The sequence below is a fragment of the Colobus angolensis genome, unplaced genomic scaffold (genome assembly GCF_000951035.1).
Source record: "Colobus angolensis palliatus isolate OR3802 unplaced genomic scaffold, Cang.pa_1.0 Scaffold103, whole genome shotgun sequence".
In the NCBI taxonomy this organism is placed as follows: domain Eukaryota; kingdom Metazoa; phylum Chordata; class Mammalia; order Primates; family Cercopithecidae; genus Colobus; species Colobus angolensis.
Window position 1 is genome coordinate 2956961 of NW_012111253.1, and position 17949 is coordinate 2974909.

General features: G+C 44.8%; 1 protein-coding gene across 4 annotated transcripts in view; it reads right to left on the reverse strand.

The window, feature by feature from the left end:
- The window catches only part of SRPX (sushi-repeat containing protein, X-linked), a 73165-nt gene extending 59757 nt beyond the window's left edge, over nt 1–13408 (reverse strand). For 2 of the 4 annotated variants that reach the window (XM_011942057.1, XM_011942034.1), the window contains exon 1: nt 13124–13408. In XM_011942057.1, coding sequence (XP_011797447.1) covers nt 13124–13220 — 97 coding nt within the window. In that variant the 5' untranslated portion in view covers nt 13221–13408. The remainder of the gene's footprint in view (nt 1–13123) is intronic. The other 2 variants (XM_011942042.1, XM_011942050.1) reach the window with 1 other exon arrangement.
- Nucleotides 13409–17949: the final 4541 nt, after the last annotated feature.

Genomic DNA, 17949 nt, shown 5'->3' on the forward strand with positions numbered 1-17949 from the left:
TGAGCTGGAGAAGAGCTCTCTCTTGCATCAAATTCACATTTGAGGGTTATCAAATCGCCTCTGTTCCCTGGCAAAGGAGATGATTCCATTCCTTTACAATTTGGTTCAGAAGGCAAAAACAAATCAAGAACCCATCCATCCACATCAGCTCTTGAGGCTTCACCTCCATTTAAATAAAGACAGAGTAAAGATCTAGGCAAGACTATTTCAAAAGTCTACCCAATGTTCTGAACACCTGCCTGATAGAACAGTCTGCAAACTTTTAAAACAGTGTTTTTCAATGTGGGCGCTATGGGCATTCTGAGGGAGTCAATTCTTTATTGTGCAGGCCTGGCCTTCTCTATCACTCTGACAACCCAAATCACTACCATGTATTTCCAAAGTCCCCACAGGCAATGGCATGGAAATCTAACAAAGACATCTTAAATCCATTTATGCCCCATCCACACATACATTTGTGGGTATTTTTTTCTTTATAATTGAGGTAAACATATATAGTAAAGTGCACAAATCTTAAGTGTATACAACTCAATACATTCTTTGTATGTGCATACCCATGAGACCTCCCAACCCAGATCAAGATATAGAATACTGCTGGCACCCTTGAAGACCCCCTTGTGGCCCCTCCCAGTGGCTACCCTGTAAAGACAACTGCTATTCTGACTTGTAACACCATGGACTAGTTTTGCACATTGTTGTTGAACTTTGTATAAATGGAATTGCCATGTGTACTCTTCTGTGTCTGGTTTATTTGATTGAACATTATGTCTGTGTTGTTGTTACATGTAGCAATACGTTATTTTTTTACCTTTTTTGTTTAAGAATCATAAGCATAGAAAACTGTCCAGAAGCTTATATCAAACTACTGAGTGGCAACTTCAGAAAAAGAGAATGGAATCAAGAGGAAAATGAAGGGTGGGCCTGCTTTCAACTTTTTATGCCTCTATTTGAATATTTTCATAATGAGCATGTTTTACTTTTATAATTTTATTTTAAAGAAAGGGACTCACTCTATCACCCAGTCTGCAGTGCAGTGCATGATCACGGCTCACTGTAGCCTTGACCGCCTGGATTCAAGCAATCCTCCCACCTCAGCCCCTGAGTAGCCGGAACTACAGGTGAGTGCCACCACATCTGACTAATTTCTTTTCTTTCTTTCTTTTTCTTTTTTTTTTTTTTTTTAGAGAGATAGTGTCTCACTGTGTTGCCCAGGCTGGTCTTGAACTCCTGGGCTCAAGCGATCCTCTCACCTAGGCCTCTCAAAATGCTGGGATTACAGGCATGAGTCACTGTGCTCAGCCTGTAATTTTTTTTTTTCTTTTGCAAAAAATTTTGGAAAAAAAGTGGCCAGCCTATAATTTTTGAAAACTTTGTTAAAATACATTCATCAGTGGATACTTTCAGCTCATCTGCAATACCAAATGGGCCATTTCATAGATATGTGTAACATTCAGACCACCAAGCCAAGAAAAGTAAACTACAGTATCTATTTTCTGCCCACCAAAAATGTATAGAAATGGAAGTTGTCAGTTGTCTCATCTATTTTCACTGAAAATCAAGGTCTGCATAGCTTTCTCAACCTTCATTCCTCTCCTCAGCGGCCAACCCATGGAGGAAATAGAATAACTTAGTGCTTTCTCCCAACTCACCCTCAAGCCTCACTATCACTGAGAATTTCAAACTAAGTGACAACACAGCAGTTACATATCCTCACAGAGTAAACACCAAAAAGTGTTCAAACACAGGCCCATGGCTGTGACACCACTAGCCCTGGAAGGCAAAGGAAGAAGGTCTGGAATGAGAGGGAGTGAGCTGAGCTTTGAGAAGGAAGGCACAGCCTCCTCATGCTGAGAGCCACAGCTTCCCTCCTATCTGAATGTGTCCTGAGGCTTCCCATGGAGAAAAGGGTCACTCGCTCAAATGAGAGCCATTTGGACTCGGCTGGCCTGTAAAGATGAGTTTGGAATTTGCATGAGAAAATTTTACAGAAGAGCGTATTCTGAAAGGAAGCAATGTGAAGAGGAGAGAGAAACACCCCAAGGGCTGTCCCCAGCTTTCTTTATATTTTAATACAAAAAAAACCACATTTTAAAGAACATATGTTTATAATACCCAAAAGTTGGTGGCTTTCAACTCAAAAAAACTTCCTTTAACCAAAACACAATTACTAGAGAGACAGATGTGGGACAGATGATGCTACCCAAAGGGTGGGTTTTTTTTTTTCTTCCCTACTTCTACCTCCCCAAGCCTGCAGTAGTCACTGCCGCCAGTAAATGCTTCAGGAAATTCAATGTCATGTTCCCAAATGTCTTGTCCTGAAACCAAAAACACAGTGTTAATTGAAATCAACAAATGTGAAACACTAGGCTAGTGAGATGTTCGGAGAAAACCATTTGGAAATGTCCACACCAGCGGCTCTCACACTTGAGTGAATATAAGAATCACTTGGAGGATCTGCTAAAACACAGATGACTAGGCCCACTTCCCACATACCCAGCTTGTGACTCAGTAGCTCCGGGGTGTGGTCTGAGAATGTATATATCTACTAAGTTCCCAGGAGATGCTGCAGCTGTTACTGCTGGTCTACAGACCCCACTTTGAGATTCTGTGGTCCTCACTATTCCTCCTTGTCCTCTCTCAGAGAGTAACAAGGTACACTAGCATATCAATGACCCTGAGCAGTCCCGCAATAAAGAAACCTATTTAACCCAGCCTTTTGGAACTAAATTACAATGCATCCTGCTTCCCATACACCATTTCTGAATGTCTCTGGGAAGCGGTGCTTCATGGAAGGAAGTAGGAGAAGGTGGAGGGCTATGGGCCATACTGCATACCAAGATCCTGGCAGGGCAGCACATCTGGAGACTGCTGTCTAGAAATCCAAGAAGCATTAAGAAATCTGTCAGCAGGTAGCAAAAGCCAGTCCACCTCCAGCCTCAGATTAGGACACTGGATCTTAGCCAAGAATTGGCAAGAATAAAACAGGAACCTAGCTTTTAGAGCATCTAAGATATCAGGAGATTACCAAACTTCAAACCTTAAGAATGGTTCAAACCCAGCTATGTGTCAGATAAATTAACCATATACAAGGCTAGTTATAGCATGCTGGCCTGGACCTCCAAGATGAGTCCCAAGTTGAGCCTCATGGTGGGGAAGAAGTAGCCCCAAACACCCAGGAATCTTGTTAAAAGGTAGGTGCTTATTTCATATCTATGATGGTGTTCAAGATTCTACATTTCTATAAAGCTCCCAGGTGAGGCTGGTTATCAAACCACACTTTGAGTAAGGCCTTGGATTAGGGGTTCAGCCAACATTTTCTGTAAAGGAAAACATTTCAGCTTTATAAGCCATATGGACTCTGTCACAACTACTCAACTGCCATTGTATCACCAAGTAGCCATAGACAAATACTCAAAGGAATGAACATGGCTGTGTTTCAATAATATCAACATTTGAATTTTATATCATTTTCACGTGTCACAAAACGTTATTATTCTTCTGATTTTTTTTTTCAATCAGTTTAAAATGTTAAAACCATTCTTAGCTCAACTAATCATATAAAAACTGGCAGTGAGCCATCTTTGGACTGCCTGGATTTTGTTTGCAGACCCTCACCCTAGGTTACTGGTCCCTAACCTAGATCTACCAAATCAAAATACACAGATTTTGATTTGTGTATCAAAATATGGGCCAGGGAAACCATATTTCATCAGACTCCCCAGGTGATCCTAACTCAGCCTGTACAAATACCATTGCCGGCCAGGCACAGTGGCTCACGCCTGTAATCCCAACACTTTGGGAGTCCGAAGAGGGTGGATCACGAGGTTAGGAGTTTGAGACCAGCCTGGCCAAAATGGTGAAACCCTGTCTGTACTAAAAATACAAAAATTAGCTGGGAGTAGTGGTTCAAATCTGTAATCCCAGCTACTCGGGAGGCCGAGGCAGGAGAATCGCTTGAACCTTGGCCGTGGAGGTTGCAGTGAGCCGAGATCATGTCACTGCATTCCAGCCTGGGTGACAGAGTAAGACTCCGTCAAAAAAAAAAAAAAGCAAAAAAAAAAAAGGAAAAGAAAAGAAAAGAGAAAAAAAATACCATTGCTGGGTTGGAAACTACTACTTACCCAACTGCCTGAAAAGGTGAGAGACCCCCTTTCAGTGCTGTTAACAGTTCAGTCTTCTGACATCCCCAATTCATGGAGCTTGAGGGGCTTACTATGAGGGGCTGGGTGTTTTCCTCACTAACCCACTGGTCTCACTCTCACTCATCTCCCAAGGTGCTGCCTCCCCGCTAACCCCAGTGGCACTGATTTCTGGTATGAAGATAAAAAGTCCCTGTGTCTTTAAGAGCTGATCAGTTCCAGAAATTCTCAGCCCCAGGAGTCTTGGCAGAGTGGCAGGAGCAGTCCTGATCACACTAGCCTGGTTTTCTTGACAGCTAAAGTTATTCATAAGGTATTAATACATCTTAGCTGCAGGGAAAAGCCATGCAAGGCCCCCGTTACTAATCAGCCTGAAGATGTGCTTTGCTGCTGCTCAAGGCTAAGCCAGGCAGGGGCTGTATTCCTGGCAGAAAGATTTAAAAAGAGATGAAGTTAAGGGGGGTTGCATTTGTTTTTGAGTTAGAGAAGGGAGGAAAAACCTAACCTACAGGCTGTACATGCTTATCTCAGGAATGTTGGGGACTTAGGAAAGGAAGGCCAGAGGATTCAGTGATGAAGGCAAAGCCAACAGGAAATGGGAGAGGAGGGGAAGTGAGCCACTGTGTGGTAGTTATAAACAGGCAAGCCACCCTGTCTTGGCCAAGAGCTGCTTCCTAAATTTCATCGTGTAGAAGAATCATTGGAAGGATCTTGTTAAAATGAAGATGCTGATTCAGTAGGTCTTGAGTTTGGGCCTGAGCTTCTGCATTTTTAACGTGCTGCCACATGACCCAAGAGTTCACCACAGATGCTGCTTGCATGCAAGCACAGCTTTTTGTTTTGTTCTCCTTTTACAGAGTTACAAGCTCTAAAAGAATATGGGGTCCATAGCTTGTCCCACTTGGGGTTAAGCTACCGACATCCAGGACTACCTAGATATAGTTCAGGGAGTTCCCTGCACTACAGCACCCACCATCACACCCTCACAAAGAGCAAGTGGGGTCTCATCTCAAATCTAGCCTGCCCTCCACTCTCCAAGTCTTGAATCCTTGGACTCAAGGCCTCAAGTCCTTGAGTCTTGGGCCAGCCTCTATCCTTTTCTTGCCCAAAGTCTGTCTCTTGACCAAGCCTTGTGTCCACAGATCTACATGTGCCCAGATGGGGGCCTCTTTTTCTAATTCACTCCAAGGTGCTTTATGCACTAGTGGTGGCCCTGCAGCCAGCATTGAGAGGTGGTCAGGCACCATGGGCTGACTCTGGCCAGTATCCTGCCACAGTTGAACCTTGAAAACACTATACTAAGTGAAAGAAGCCAAACACAAAAGGATAAATACTGTGTAATTCCATTTTTATGGAAGGTCAAGTGTAGGCAAATATATAGAGGCAGAAAATAGGTTAGTGGTTGCCTAAGGATGGGGGATTGGGAAATGATGGCTAAGGGGTTTGAAGTTTATTTGGGGAACAATGAAAACATTCTAAAATTGGTTGTGGTGATGAATGCACAACTCTGTGAATATGCTAAGACCATTGAGTCATACAGTGTAAATGAATGAGGTATGGTATGTGAATTGTATCTCAATAAAACTGTTATTAATGTAATCACAAATCAGTTGAGGAGCTCAAAGCAAGTGGTATAGAGAGGAAGCATTTGGGACTCTGACAACCTCAAAAGAGGGCAAGAACTGACATTGGGGCAGCAACTTCTCAGAACTCTTGAAGAACATCCAAACAGCTCTAGATATGAGATGCTGAGAGTACAGCCAAGTGTCAACATAAAGAATAGCTCTGAGATACACCCCGGACAGGGGCTCAGTGAACAATGCTGTATTCGTCCATTTTCACACTGCTATAAAGAAATACCTGAGACTGGGTAATTTATAAAGAAAAGAGGTTGAATTGGATCACAGTTCTGCAGGTTGTGCAGGAAGTATAGCGCCTTCTACCTCTGAGGAGGCCTCAGGAAACTTACAATCAAGGCAGAAGGTGAAGGAGAAGCAGGCATGTCTTACATGGCCAGAGCAGGAGCAAGAGAGATGGAGGAGGTGCTACACACTTTCAAAACAACGAGATATTATGATAACTTACTATTGCAAAAATAACACCAAAGGGGATGGTGCTAAACCATTCATGAGAAATCCACCCCCCGTGATCCAGTCACCTCTGGCCAGGCCCCACTTCCAGCACTGAAGATTACATTTAAACATGAGATTTGGGTAGGGACACAGATCTAAACCATATCAAATGCTCAGTGCCATTCATTCTTGCCTGCCTATCTCTGGTGCCCCACAGGATGCCTGACATGTAGGGACCACTCAAAAATTGAATTCAATGCATGCCTATGAAGTGAAAGGAATTCTAGCCACTAGATTGAGCTCTACTCCCAATTCTGCTTTTAACTCTCTGTGTGACCCCAGACAAATCCCTTCATCTTGCTGAGCCTCAGAGGCTTCTCCCTAAAATGCAGGGCAAGTTACTGTCTCAGGCATCCTCCTAGTCTGAGGTTCCATGGTTCCATGAATTAGGCAACCCATGCAAGGGAGCCTGGGTGTGGAACAGAGAAACTCCTGCAGAAATCTAGATAAAGACCAAGATACCCACCCACAGGCTCAGAACTGGCCAGAGGCATGCCCCCCAGCAAATATCACTCCACAGATTCACTGAGAGCCTCCCAGAAGTCAGGCTCCCTGCTAGACCATGAGAATACAAAAATGAACAAGATCCCACAACCTACTCATGTGGCTGGGGGCATCCGATCCGTGAATAGGTAATGGTGCAACATAATGACCCTACCCCTTGGAAAGCTGAATTAAAATCTAAATGGAAACAGAATTTCAGGGTCGGGGATTGAAAGGAATTGGAGCCTTGATCTGACTAATACTGAGTCAGTACTAACATGTCTGTCAGAGTTCCTATAAGGAACTGCCACTTTGTGGGCAAAATCTCAGAAGGTGGAGGATGCAGCCACTCCACCACTTCCTCACCACTCCACAATGGGCCTGCCAAACCTTGGCTTCATTCTCACCCTGTGGCCCCAATTTAACTAGTGTTTGTGAACAATCTTGGATCGCTGGGATTGGCAGGGTCATTCAGCTCAGCCACCCACACAATAAGTGGCAGGCGAGGGTCATCCATTAGCAGATCATGGGGTGTAATCAGCATTGAGGAGGTTCTCATTAAGTACAACTGGATGTACATGGCAAACAGCTAGTGATAGCAGGGGAAATGAGCTGCTAGGACATGTGACTACACTACAGGTCACTGTAAGAGTGGGACAGAAGAAATATTGCAATGATATTTCAAGGCCAAGGCAGAAAGTCTGTCCCCAGATTCTACGTTTGGATCTATTACTCAGAAGAAAGTTTGAAAATCATTATGCTCAATTTACAACCCCAAACCTCTGGGATAAGCCAAGCCATTATGTCCAAACCCATTGATCTTCTCCCTGGAGAACAATGTATAAGGAAGTATCCAGTGTGAGCTAAGGATTACGGGTGAGTGAATCATTCAGCTCGGGAATGAGTACTCCAGAGGTTTCTGAGGTCAGAATGTGCCAGACACCCGTATGATCCAGGTGCTACCAATTATCATCTGGAAAACTTGGGAGCTCAGCAGTGCTACCAAGGACTTTTCTCTTGCACAAGCTTTTCCTCTAAATCTTTATCTGCAAATCCTGCCCCCAGAGTCTCTTAGAATAATGTCTTAGGGTGATTTGACATCCAAGAGCCTTCGCAATTAACTATGCCCTGATTCATTGCCTGTCCAAATGGACAAATTTCCTTTGACATTTAGCTATCTTGCAATCCGTTTTCTCGGGAAAGTGTCATCTTGGAAATTCTGGTTAAATCCTACAGGGGATATTTGAAATAGAATGCTTTGATTCTCTGTCACAATTACTTCAATCAATAAATCCACAAATACTGACTAAAGATCCTCCCCCAAGTCACACTGTACTAAGTGGGGCAGGGGGGTACAGCAAGTTACCAGCCCAGGCCTGAAGGCAATTACAATTTACGATTCCATCTGTTTTGCTTGGTGCTGCTTTTTAAGTGAAAATAACTGGAAACTATACACCTGGCTGTAACTGGAAAGGCCACCTGCTCACTGGTTCAATCAAAGTTTACCTACTCTGGTAATTTCATCTTACTCTGTACATTGCTTTTTCTGCCCATTAAGTGCACATTTTCTCATAGAATTCATGAAGATGCTCTAGCAACTAGTGGTTTTGAATCGGGATAGAGCCATCTCCCCAGAAAAAGGACACTCACACAGATTTTTGTCTCCAATTTCAAAATATTCTTAGAGAAGCCCACACATTCTCTACTTTCACTTTTCTTGGGCCTTTAGTGCCACCATCTCCGCATCAGCAAGTCTCAGCATCATTCTTCAATAACCAATCCCAGTGTTCCCACATAGCTCCTCTCTGTGCTCCCCGGGCCTGCCAATTCAATTGTATTATAACACTGATTACCTGAAATAACTATGTCTCTATTTCCCCATAAGACAGAAAGCTACGAGAGAGAAGAAATTACATACCTTCTTCATCGTGGTCTCCCAAGCACATAAATGCTTCATCATTCAGTGTTCACTTTGAAAATAAGACTCTGGGCAGAGTCCAGGTTTTATTAGAAAAGGCAGAAACTGATTCTGTGTCAGAACTAAACCCAAATTTCCCAGAGAAAGATTCAGGCTTAAAAGATCACCCCCCTAAAACAAATGGCCCATAAAAGTTAGCAGTTCAGACATCACACATTAGGAAAGGGTCATCTTGGAAATTCTGGTTAAATCCTACAGGGGAGATTTGAAATAGAATGCTTTGATTTCCTGTCACAATTACTTCAATCAATTAAGAACTGAGGGGCTGGTTTGAGAAACTCCCTATGAATTGGAACTTGGGAGAGGTTATTATTCACACTGCTATTTTGGAAGCGAATCTTTAACCTGGGCATTAATCATAACTTGCCTGCTACAACTTTCATACTATGCTATAGCCTGGCAAAACTAAAACTTCTTCTATTTAAATTCTCTCTTCACTTTCAATTACTAATTTCAGTTGTGTTCTCTGAAAGAGGGATTGATGCAGCACACATATTTGCGTTTACTAAGGAAACCATTCAACCACTTTGGAAAGGCACAGATCAAGGTGGCCAACAAAAATAGTAAGTGCAAACTCCAGCTTGCGGCTGCAGTCAGTCTCTCATCTTACAGCCCCCAACAGAGAAGGTTATTGCTTAAACAGAGAGTGTTCGTAGATTTAAAAGGAATCTCTGTAGCCAGTAAGCCATCGTTTCTATGTACGTAGACTCACGGTGGCACAAAGCCCTGTGTACCTGTGCACATGTTTCCCTCAGCTCCTTTCCTGTCCAATGGCCCATCACTGGAGTTACAGGCACTGTTAATTCATTAAGCATAAATATCCATGTGGCACAAAGTGCTCTGCTAGGCACCATGGGAAACACAAATAAGGGTAAGACACAGCACAGCCCCTGACTTCAAGGGCTTAAAATCTGCAAGAAGAAGAAGAATGCATAAGTTATGATAATATACAGTATTATCATATGTGACATATGTGATAAATATAAGAGACCTGAGTGAGACCATGGGTGTTAAAAGGAAGGCAGGTTGCTTCCCATTGGAGTGACCAAGGAAAGGTCTCATCGAAGTGGGGGTTTTGCTGGATGGTGGGCAGAATTTGGACAAATGGCCAGGGGGAAGGATTCCAGGTACAGAAAGCAGCATAAGCCAAGAAGGAAAATGTGACTCAGGTTCTATAAGGACAGGATTTTAGGAAACCAGGGGGGAAAGACTGGAAAATTAGGCTAGAAGCAAACTGTCTAGGCCCCTAAAAACAACTAAGAACTTTCTTCTTGAGGGAGAACAGGAAGCTGCTGCCCTAAGTTTTTGAGTAGGGGAGTGATGTGATAAAAAAACAGTACTCAAGTCAACGGACTTAAAAGACCATTATCTAAAGTGAGAAAGTAAAATGAGCTAGAATTAGGGAGACCAAAAGTGAGAATGTTATAGCAATAATCTAAAAGAGAAAAGCAGCACTGGTTATGGTACAAGGACTGATGAGTTGGGAAGATGTGAAGATGCAGCTTTAACAATGGTTTCTGGTGTCTCATTCAGCTCCCAAATCTGTGAAATGAGTAGTAACTAACAAACAACATTGTACTGTACTGAAAGTGTTATCAATGAAGACAATGCTAGAGAAAAATGAGCTGCTCTCCCCAGCATATTTCCTTTTCATTGCAGAGTACTTTTGTCAGCTGATTACACGTTTTAAATCTAAATAGGAATTCCTAGCCTGTTCCCGGTGAGACCTTAATTATAGAACCTGAGCTAGGTGCTCCATTCCTAGTACTTATCTCCAAATGTGGTATTTCAGAAGACTGCTTCAGCTGATGTAGTCTGGTTTGGCTTTTAGCAAACCTCACTTGGTTTTCCTGACTAGTAAAACCACGCTACTTTACCAGTTTTCTCCAGATGTAAGATTCACGAAGCCTTTCTTAGAGGCCGTGGTACTCATTCTCCATCTTCAGCCTTGTTTGCAGAAGGAGGCAGAGTGAACCTACAAAATCTCACATGCAAATACAGCTCTAAGAATTACTTTAAGAAGAGAATCAAAATTCTCATCTGTTATAAGCATACAAACACAGGCAAACACAAACAACTTTTCTACAAATTTTCCATACACTTCATGTGGGTTTTTATAGACACTGCATCTTTGCTAGGCTGCAAAAAATAGATCAGAGAGTCAGAAAAGCTGCATTAAATTCTAAGATGGTAGAACTCCAGAGACCTTCTAGGAGTGGGAATGAGAGTGATTTACTCTCACTCTGACAGATTTGCTATTCACGTGCAGATGGTTACATAATCGACTTGCTGATGGGGCCCTAGATCTCCATCTTCTTTCAGAAGTTCCAGATTCAGGGCCCTTACTTTCTCTCTTACTGGACATATGATGTCCACTTGCTAAGAGAGTGTCTTTGAAATGATCTTTAAAATTTGTCACCCAGCACTTAGAGTGAACTCAGCCGATGTGATTTGCTGTCGGACCCAAGGGCCTAGAGTTTCCCCTCCCCAGCCTTCCAAAGCCTCTGGCTTGGACTGAAATCCCCTCCTCTGGATCTCACAACCTCGGAGGAGCACACTTCCCAAGAGACCCCATTGAGCCATGCCAAAAGGAGGCTCAAGAGGAGTGTTTATCAAGCAGCTCCAATCAGCTTCGGCTCATTTGTGGTCTGAGCAGAGCCAGAGGGCAGGTTAGGAGTCAGTGAAGGTAGTGGCAAGCAGGAACATGGTGGCTAAAAGTTGGGAGCAGCCTGCAGGCTGGCAGAGGGAGCCAGGAAAGCCAGGGATAGGTCCCAAAAGACTGTGGTAGTGAATGCCCAAACTGGCAAACTCATGATTCTGTGGCTGGGCCCTGGTAGCAAGCTATAATATATAAAGGTGGAAGATGAGAGAAAGGAGAGGGGAGGGCAGGGGAGGAGAAGGGAGGGAGGTCGGATGGAAAAGGAGAAGGGGTCCCCAGCTTGAGAAAGGCTCAACAAGAAGTTGAGGTTCCCAGGCAGCTCACAGACACCTCCCAATTCAGTGCGGAAAAGCTATCTCTAGCTTCTCACCTTATTTGCCTGCTCCCAGAAAGCTGCTTCTGGGGCACTTAATGACTTCCTCTTCCCCTATAGGTTCATTTTAACCTGATTCCTGCTAAAAGGGGTGGGAGAGGTGGTATTAACACACCATGGGAATGACAGTTGCCTGGCAGTAAGGATAAAATTTCCTTTCCACTTTACCCTGAATCAGTTCCTACAAAGCAGCTGAAAACTTAAGAGTCAGCTCAAAACACAGATGTTCCTGTTTATTAATTTACAAATTTGTTTTATTCATTCATTCATTTAGGTGCATGCAGAGAGTTTCCCGCAGCCATCCCCACATCTCCCAAGCACACTGGTAGAAAGATAGGCATCCTCTATCCTTCTACCAGAACTCAGTAGGTTCATTTCTAATACCCCAGATTTAAGCTGCCCACAGTGTTGAGCGCAGAGCCAAATATTTGCACGCCCTATAGCCCACGTCACCCACTTTCCCATTAACACTAAATTAAAACGCATCCATGGATTTCCTCTCCATTCCGAGGCAACAGGAGTGCGTGGCACATTGCCCTACTCCCCTGAAGCTCTTCGCTAACTTAAGACTCCAGGGTGAGGAAGTTAGCTGGAGCTTTTTAAAGTGCATCTCCAAAGATAATTTTGCTCACACCAGGAGAGCCCCCAGGAAACACCGGGGCCCCCTTAGATGCCGGAGACCACGCCCAGCAGGAATAAGCCACACCCTCTGCCCAGCAGAACCTTGCGCGAGTAGCCCTCTTTCCCTGGGGCTAATCAAGTGCATGCCACATGTCACCACTCAGCCGGCGATTCTTCCTCAGAGGCGCAGACTTTCTCTGAATCCCCAGCAGGGGGGGTTAAGAGATTCAGGGGAGGCCCCGCCCGTGCCTTCCACAAAAGTCGCTTTACCGTGGCTCGTGCCCTGCGGCCCCAAGGGGGTAGCCTGGGCCGTGTAGTGGGAGGGCAGAGAGGCTCCTTCCAGGACAAGCTGCCAGCCTCCAGTGAGCAACCACGTGAGAGGCAAAATTCTGGGTGTGAGAAAGTAGCAAACTAGTCTGCGGCCAAACTTTCTCTCTGGAGCCTCCTACACTGAAAAGGGTTTGATTGGAACTCTGGAAGCCCGACGCAGGAGGTGCTCGGGTTCCCGTCGCCGCGAGGGCGCCCCGCGCCTGGAGATGGGACAGTCAGTTCTTCCCGGTGCGTGCCCGGACACCAGCCCCGCTGCGCATCACCCCCACCCTCGGGCCGCGAAAGAGGAGTTCTGCGCAAACAAAGGGCGCCCCCTGCACCTCCCGCTATCCCGAGCGAAGGGTCCCAGCGGCGACTCCGGGGGTCTTTGGTGCCCAGCTGAGGAGGCAGCCACGCCTCCGATCCTACCTGGGAAGCTGCGGCTAGGCGGGACGCGCAGCAGCAGCAGCAGCAGCAGAGGCGGCAGCAGCAGCAGTAGCGCGGGCCGGTGTGCGGGGCTCCCCATGGCGAGCGGGCGCGTAGCTCGCCTCGGCAGCGCAGCGCGCTTCCAGGGGGCGGGAGGAGACCGAAGAGACCAAGGGACTGCGTGCTAGCGGGCGGGCGAAGGCCGGGCTGGAAAACTCCTCCTCTCGCCTCTTTTCCTCCCTCCTTCCCGCCTGGGGCCTGCCCTCCTTTCTCCGCCCCCCTGGAACACTGCGCGGTTTGGGGCTCTGACCCACCCACCTCCTCCTTTTGTGCCAGCGCTCTCTGGCCAGAGAGCGCTGGAGACATGCCCCAGCAGAGCGAAATATCCTAGAGTATCCTTCTTTGCTCCAATTTGCGCGCCCCCTCACCCAGAATACACACACGGGTGGCTCAACCGCCTAGAACATCCCAGACGTCTAGAAGGATACCATCTGTGCAGAAGAAAGCTGCGTGAGTCACACGGAAACAGAAGGGGCAACCGAGGGGATTCCGAGTGGCCACACTGCGGCCGGATACTATGGCCACGTTCTCTGGTATGATCCTCACGACCATGCCCCAAGTTCGCTATTACTATGTCCACTTTCTCCAAGAAGAAACTGACGCTTAGAAACTTGCCCAGATTCACCCCCGTTACTGGCAGAGCAGGGACTGGAACTTAGGTGTGTAGTTCTGCCGACGTCAAAGTCCATACTACAGTTTTTTTGGTTGGTTTGTTTCTCTTTTGCAAAGGAATAAATCGAGGACTGGACCGGGTGCGTGCCTGCTGTGCTGAGGTTTAGGATGGGGCTTGAGGTTCTCCTTCCAGGATCAGCTGATGGGAGGGCACAAGGCACAGAAAGTTCTGTCTCACCCACAGCCTTGGGGATCCAGCTGTAGGTTCCTGCAGCCAGATTTCCTCATTTCCTGGGTTGTTCTTAACCACCCCAAAGATACCACGACCAGACTGGAACCTCCTCCCTGTAGCTTGGCATCGCTGGATCCTGGCATCCGGATGGGGTTTCTAGGCTGCCCACAGGACGGATCTGGTTTCTTTGAGGCATTTGAGTAAGCCTCTCATGGTTTTGTTTGTTTGTTTGTTGTTTTGATTGTTTAGTTCTTGTTAAATCAGTAAGGCAATACGTTGCCCCTTTGCTGTCTCAGAAAGATCTTAGCTAAGGCAAATTTTAGTTGGGGTTGCTGCATTAGGTTGTGCAGTTTGTGCACCCTACAAAGGCACCCGGAGGAAGGGGCAAGTGGGAGCCAAAATCCAGATGCCTTTGGGTTCAGGAGCTTTGTGTTTTGGCAGGGGCCACAACCACTGTAGAAGGGCATCTTTCTCTCTGCCACAGTAGTCTGGTCTGATAGCTAGGCTAAGAGCCCTGGGAGCACTCACCTAGAAGTTCTGAATTTGTTTATCCAAAAGGAGTGCTGTTTCCCAATTCTCACAAAAGCCCCAGACTTGAACTTCCATCTTACCCTCTCTAGCACTTGGGGGGACTTCGCTCCATCTCCCCTGGGTTTCTCCACTGCTGCTACCTCTTCAGGGAAGCAACCTTTAAATAACCCCCCAGTCACAGGAAAATGGGGGAGGTCTGGCTCTTCTGTGGCCTCCATCAGACCAGACTCTCCAGGGAGTCATTCTCAACCTTGTTTACGTGAGTCACCTGGGGAGCTTCATGAGAATACCATATCCAGGCTCTACCTCACACTAATGAAATCAGAATCTTTAGGGATGTGACCTGGAGTTTGACCAGATGCATATTTTTGTCTCTCCCCAATCCCCTAAGCTCTGCGGTACAAGTTTTAGTATAGGATAAAAATTCTAGACCAGGAGTTTCTCAACTTAGGCACTATTGATATTTGGGGCTAGATAATTCTTTCTTGGGGAGGGGGACTGCCCTGCACGATGAGAGATGCATTGATGGCCTCTATGCAACAGATACCAGTAGCAATCCCCCATTCCCCAGTTGTGACAACCAAAAAATGTCACCAGACATTGCCAAATGTCCCCCAGGGGAAAAATGCCCCCAGTAGAGAACTACTTCTTTAGGTCCATAAACAAGGGTTAATGTGCACCCCAAATTCCAGGTCCAGGATAGCCTGGCCAGCAGCCTTCCTTTCCTGTGTCACCTCTGAAGCAATGTGTCTTAACCACAACCAGTATACATTCTATTACGGGGCTGAGAAGGAACTTCTAGCTCTCTCCTATCCACTGATTCTTTCTGGATTACAAGAAACACCACACTTACTTTTGAGTTGCTCTCTGGCCTTTGAATGTCCTCACCACAAAGAAATAAATCGGAAATGGATAAGGTGATGGTCACGCAAAATACTGACTTGAGGGCTGGTGCAGTGGCTCATGCCTGTAATCCCAGCACTTTGGGAGGCCAAGGCAGGCAGATCACTTGAGGTCAAGACTTCGAGACCAGCCTGGCCAATATAGTGAAACCCCATCTCTACTAAAAATACAAAAATTAGCTGGGAGTGGAGGCACACACCTGTAGTCCCAGCTACTCGGGAGGCTGAGGCAGGCGAATCACTTGAACCCGGGAGGCAGAGGTTGTGCAACTGCACTCCAGACTGGGCAACAGAGCTAGATTCCATCTCAAAAAAAAAAAAATACTGACTTGATTTTTTCTTTTTCTTTTCTTTCTTTCTTTCTTTCTTTTTTTTTAGACAGGGTCTTACTCTGAATTTGAATTTGTTTATCCAGAAGGAGTGTTGTTTCCTGGCTGGAGTGCAGTGGCACAATCATAGCTCATTGCAGCCTCAAACACCTGCGCTCAAGCAATTCTCCTGCCTTAGCTTCCTGAGTAGCTAGGACTACAGGCATATGCCACCATAGCCGGCTAATTTTTTTTTTTTTTGTAGAGATGGGAGTCCCGTAAATATGTACATTTACAATGTGTCCATTAAAAAATAAGCAAAAATAAAAGACATGAAGAAACATCTCAATATAATGTTTATAGAGCAAAATAACATTTGTTGTTTTCATTGTGCAAGGATATCTTGAAGGATCGATCCAAGCTCAGTTGCCTCTTGTATTAATAAATCGAAATAACCCTTTCATTTTTACCTAACAAAGATAAAGGGGAGAGAACAAGGTGGTATTCTTACCTAGTGGGAATACTAAAAGGAATGCCATTGTTGTCAAAATGTAAAAGGTATATAAATCACGTGGGTTAGAGTAATAGGGAACACAATTAGATATAATATTGGGAAACCATTATTTTTCCTTGACAAGCTTGAAGTATTCGATGTAAACCTTGGGAAGAACTAATATGAACATGAAAAAATAAAATAAGAGCCTGGAATGAGAAAAAAAAGTCTCTTGCTCTCTTTGCTACCCTATAGAGAAAATTCCAATGGGACTTCTATTTTTCTTATTATTTTTATTTCAGTTTTCTCTCTGCTAGAAGAGATGAGGGTAGAGGTAAGGTAGAGGAAGAGATTGTCAATTCATTCTAATCCCACAATATCTTGGAAGACAATCAGATAGTTAAATAGATTCATAATCTGTCAAATAACTTATGGGTTAATGAGTTGATGAAAACAAAGAGAAGTCACTCAGGGAGTGCCACAGAGCTATGACACCATTCCTATCCTGCTTGATGTTACTATTTATGAACTAGAAAAAGATATTTTTGGCAAAGGACATGAAGATAGGACGGCAAGAAACAGGTTCCAAACATTTCTCTAGGCAGGCATGCTGTATTGAAACATTAAAAGACAGCAAAGATAAAAATGATGTCCTATGTTAGATCTCAAAAACCAATCACACATGAAGAATCTAAGAATCCCTAGAAAACCGGGTAGTCTCCCCACTCCATCAGGCTCATGTGTGCAAAGAAGTGCATATAAGGTGTTGATTCAGCATTGCTCATAGTAACAAAAGGTTGGCGACATTTTTGTAAATGTAAATATCCATTAATGGGGAATTATTTTATTAATTATGCATACCTATGTAACGGAATACTACATAGCCATTAAAAAGAATGAACAAGATGCATATGCATCGATAGGAAAAGTACTCTCAGATATTTTGTTTAATGAAATAACAAGCAAAATAATACACATATCTTGCTACCATTTGTGGTATGGGGAAGGCATGATACTGTATCAGGGCATGGGGAAGTCAGAGTAGGAGAAATAATTTTTTATTACTATACAATCCTTTGTACTGTTTAAATGTGTAAACATGTGATGATATTTCTTATTTAAATTAAACAAATCATTGAAAATGTTTTCTTTAAAAAAAAGAATCACACTGATACAGCGTAGGGGTTGCCAGTAGTGGCTTCCCAGCTCAACCTACGACAGTGCAATCTATTTGCCTATAAGCTAAGTCTCCAAGGCACCTCAGGTGCATGTCTTGTCATCTGAAGCATTCCTGCAAAGTACCAGAGGTGAGAAGAAGAGAACACAGACATCAAAGTCTGGCAGGAGGAGGGAGGTATCTTTCCATTCTGTGCAGTGTTGAGGAGGTTGTAGTCAACAAAACAGTCTTGTCCCCTGAGTCAGAGCAGAATGAGCCCCAGGAGAGAAGGAAGGAAAAGGATTCTCAAGAGTCACCTCCCTGCCCCCAACTTTCTTCCTTGAGCTTGTCAACTCAGAGACAGCATCAAAAGAGACCCTGGCAGCCATCTATGTACTGCAGGACAGGTATTTTCTGAGAAAGAATGAAAGCCCTGTTATGCCCCTCCCATTTTCCCATGCCTCCTCATTCTCCCAGCCCTCTCAAGCTGTTGCCAGAAAAGGGATCCCCAAGAATGGGTTCTTGGATCTTGAGC